This window comes from Monopterus albus, unplaced genomic scaffold, assembly GCF_001952655.1.
Source record: "Monopterus albus unplaced genomic scaffold, M_albus_1.0 scaffold166.1, whole genome shotgun sequence".
Taxonomy (NCBI): domain Eukaryota; kingdom Metazoa; phylum Chordata; class Actinopteri; order Synbranchiformes; family Synbranchidae; genus Monopterus; species Monopterus albus.
Genome location: NW_018128046.1, coordinates 1,485,190 through 1,489,095, shown reverse-complemented (window position 1 = coordinate 1,489,095; position 3,906 = coordinate 1,485,190). Strand labels below are relative to the sequence as shown.

The 3,906-nt window shown below is 40.7% G+C and overlaps 1 protein-coding gene across 1 annotated transcript in view; it reads left to right on the top strand.

Moving 5' to 3' along the window:
- Positions 1–3,906, top strand: part of tmod4 (tropomodulin 4 (muscle)) — a 16,902-nt gene that overhangs the window by 12,293 nt on the left and 703 nt on the right. Inside the window, exons 6-9 of the mRNA XM_020615504.1 lie at positions 1,630–1,722; positions 1,967–2,097; positions 2,727–2,834; positions 3,147–3,290. Coding sequence (XP_020471160.1) covers positions 1,630–1,722; positions 1,967–2,097; positions 2,727–2,834; positions 3,147–3,290 — 476 coding nt within the window. The remainder of the gene's footprint in view (positions 1–1,629; positions 1,723–1,966; positions 2,098–2,726; positions 2,835–3,146; positions 3,291–3,906) is intronic.

The following is a 3,906-nucleotide window of genomic DNA, read 5'->3' as shown; positions in this document are numbered from 1 at the left end:
TTTTGTTTCCCTGAACACTGAGCTGCTTTGAGGTTCCAGGCTAACAGACATGGCCAGACATGGGTTGGAGTCTAATTACCCATGTTCAGCAACACAAAAATAAATAAGCCAGGCTCCAGGCCACCAAAGGGAGGGTGGAAGGGATGTGGGGGTGGTGGGGGGCCAAGCTACACTATCTGTTTAAAACAGAGAACTGGGAAGCGGCTGTGATCAAAGATAGACAAGGGGCAGTTTTTCATGTTTCCTGAAGGTCTAAATCATTTTGCCAAAGCTCACGTGAGACATCTTGTGGGAGTCTTTGGATGTGCTGGTAGTAAGATAGTTTGAACCTGCTAAACCTGTTTGAAGCTGCTTCTGGCAACGTATGAGGAGAGAAATAAAAGATAGACTAGTTTTAACAAAATGTTCTTTTGTCAGTGGATATCACAATGCCACCTCTGAACACAGTGAACACCTGACCACACTCCTCTGGCCAAACAGACAGGCAGGCGTCCAGAAAGGCAGAGCAGGGGATCGTGTTTGTCCAGCTCCATCAGCCTGTCAGAGAAAGCTCGACATCTTAACAGCTGGACAGAGTCCAGCTGAGGATTACACCTCAGTTAGCCTCTGTCAGTCTATTGTGCAGGCTTTTTGGCAAAAAGACTAAAATAGGAAGGATAGTCTGGCTGACTGCTCCATGAGCTCACTGAGAGACTGGGCCAACAAGTCATCCTCGAAAGTTAATCAATCATGTTTTATTTATTTTAACACATTGCTAAATTAAGCTTTTTAGTTATCTGTTGTCTAATTTGTGCTGGAAAGCTACTGTGGGTTATTCTCAGGGCCAGACTGAATGACGTCGGGGTGTTTATGGGTGGTTACGCCCCCTGAGAGGGCAGCTGTCTCCCTGGCCTTCCTATCCTCACAAGGCCCTTCCCATGGTTCTCCACACTGGGTCGGGAGGATGGTGCATGGAGGAGAGGGGGTTGCTGTCACAGCAGTTGGCATGTGACACAGTTTGTTGCTGGCAGGTTAAAACAAAGGGCCAGAGGTCTGCTCCCTCCTGGCCATGAACAGTAACAACAGGAGGAGTAAAGAAAACTGTGGCATGTTCACTTCAATGATGGTGATGTGGACAATGTTATATGTATTTTTATATATGCACATTTCTATGGCATTATCTTATATATATATCTATATCTATATATAGATATAGATATATATATATAGAGAGAGAGATTTAGTACAGTATGGTCTATATGTAACTCAGTCTTTCTGTAGAATTTGTTTCAAGAATTGTATTAAAACACATTGTGAATAATCTTATTTTCTTTTCAAAACATTTTCACTTAATCTCCAAATCAGTTGTTAAAGCTACTCTGCTTCATGTCTTTTCAGCATAGAGGGTAGTGGGACTGAAAACAGACTCGTACATAAGCTGCTCTTAACTGCTCTGAGATAAACTACGGATACTTCAAGAAAATGCAGCCTCCAGGTGGAAGCTAGCATTAGCTGATGAATGAGTAAATGTGGCAATCCACTAGAACCAGTAGTACGACACAGGACGTGTGATCTTATTCAGATACCACAGAGAGATTTTTATCTGCATTGCCTCCCTGAATGATAATGGTTGTTTTCTTGTACTTGCAGCTATCCTTGGAATGTACACGCTGATGAGCAACAAGCAGTACTACGATGCTCTGGGCCTCACAGGAAAGATTGCCAACACAGAGGGCATCAATAGTATGTGTGGCACCATTTCATAAACCTTTTCCCCTTACTAGCAAAGATAGCTTACGAGTTTTCACTGATATTCATAATTCACTGGCTGGACTCTTATTCTTGTTTACCTCTTCCTTTTATCAGATATTTCCTTATTTCGTTCATAACTGTAACAGTTGTAGACTGCAGTTTATGAAAAAAACAGTTCACTGAGATACCATATACACTGTGACTGCAACTGTTACAAGTTTTACTTTGCCATCAGGTGTTGTGCAACCAGATCCATTCAAGATCTTTCCCGAAGAGCCGCCCAATCCCACCAAGGTGGAGGAAACCCTGGAGAGAATCCACAATAATGACAGTAGCCTGACAGAAGTCAACCTCAACAACATCAAGGTCAGCCCAATGCTACAGTGCAGAGAAAAAATACTGATATTAACTGGTGTCAAAGATAAAATTCATACAGGTCTCTATTTTTAAGTACTCTATTTTTATTCCTACTTATCCCATTTCACAATGAGCATTCCTTACATGTCTGCATTGTTTACTGTCTGTCTATATTGCTTATTTTGCATTGTTTGCACTGCTTGTTGCTTGTTAATACTGCTTATTTTGTTATATTACACAGCCTTATGCTGGTTTACTGTTTACTTGCCCCTTGCATGGGGATATGTACATGCACATTGAGAGCTGATGTACCAGAGTCAAATTCCTTGTGTATCTGACACACCTGGCTTCAGCTTATCAGAAAAGCAGATATTAGGTTTCACATCCAAGTGAACCAGCTGAACTTGAAACTGAATTCTCACTTCTTTTCAGACCCTCATAGTTTTACTTGTAGCCATTCACGAGCCCTGAGAGTGGGCATCAACCGTGTGCCATGACAGCACTACACTAGATCAATTTGTCTGTAACAATAGCTGAAGTCATGTGCTGCACTGATCAGCTGGAATGTAAAACCTGCAGATCTGTGAGCTTTAATAACCCAAGCTCATGAAGGTGACATCCCTCTGTCATTCCCACAGGACATTCCCATCCCAACGCTGAAAGAAATATTTGAGGCGATGAAGGGAAACTCTCATGTGGAGTCTCTGAGCATTGCAGCGACCCGTAGCAACGACCCTGTGGCCTGCGTGAGTACATCATCCCTTTGGACAGCCAACAAATACTGTGTATTGTTACCGTTATGTTTTATATTTTCTTTGTATGAAAAGGTATCAATGTTCTACTGTATGTTTCATTCCTGCAAGAAGATAATTTTTCTGCAACTCTGTATGTTCGTACACTTCAACATTGCACTGACAATACTGTAGAGGTGATGACATAAATGCTGAAACTGTGTATTAATGAACCAACAGTGCTGCAGGATCGGATGGACTGAAGGTTATTTGGTGTCATTTAAATAAATAAATGTTAACTTATGTTACACTGCCTGTGTGTTTCAGGCATGCGCTGAGATGCTGAAGGAAAACACCAGCTTGCAGAGTCTTAATGTTGAGTCCAACTTTATCACTTCAGATGGCATGATGGCAATCATCAAAGCTATGGCCAACAATGCCACACTGGTGGAGCTCAAGATCGACAACCAGGTCAGAAACACCAGATTAGAAGTGTAGCTGTACTGTACATCTCATAGCAGATGTAACTCGCTACGATTTTAATTATTGTAACCCAGTACTTGGTGTAAGCAAACCAGTAGTAGTAGTGTTTCTTCAATAAAAGTATTAGCATCAAAATATACTTAAAGTACAAAAAGTAAGTACTCAGTATGTCAAATAGCACATTTCACAGTGATGTATATTGTTGGATTGTAAGAATTGATATTATTGTGTACATGTAATGTTGCAGCTGGTAAAGGCAGAGCTAATTTTAACCACCGTATAATCACCTTTATTGGCCAAGCATGTTACACACAAGGAATTTGTTTCCGGTACAGAAAATAAGTACTTTACATACTGCTGGGTCGCTTGTGAATTTCCCACCAGAGATCAATAAAGTCTAATGATTATACTGTATTTTGTTTAGTCTCAGTCTGAAAAGTAACTAGTAACTAAAGTTATCAAATAAATGTAGTACACTTTTTTCTCTGACATTTAGTAAAGTCAAAGTATGAAGTAACAGATAATGAAAATACTCAAGTAGAGATTGTAAGTACAGAGTTTGAGTAAATTAACTTTCCACCTCTGTGAATGACATCCCGCTCTT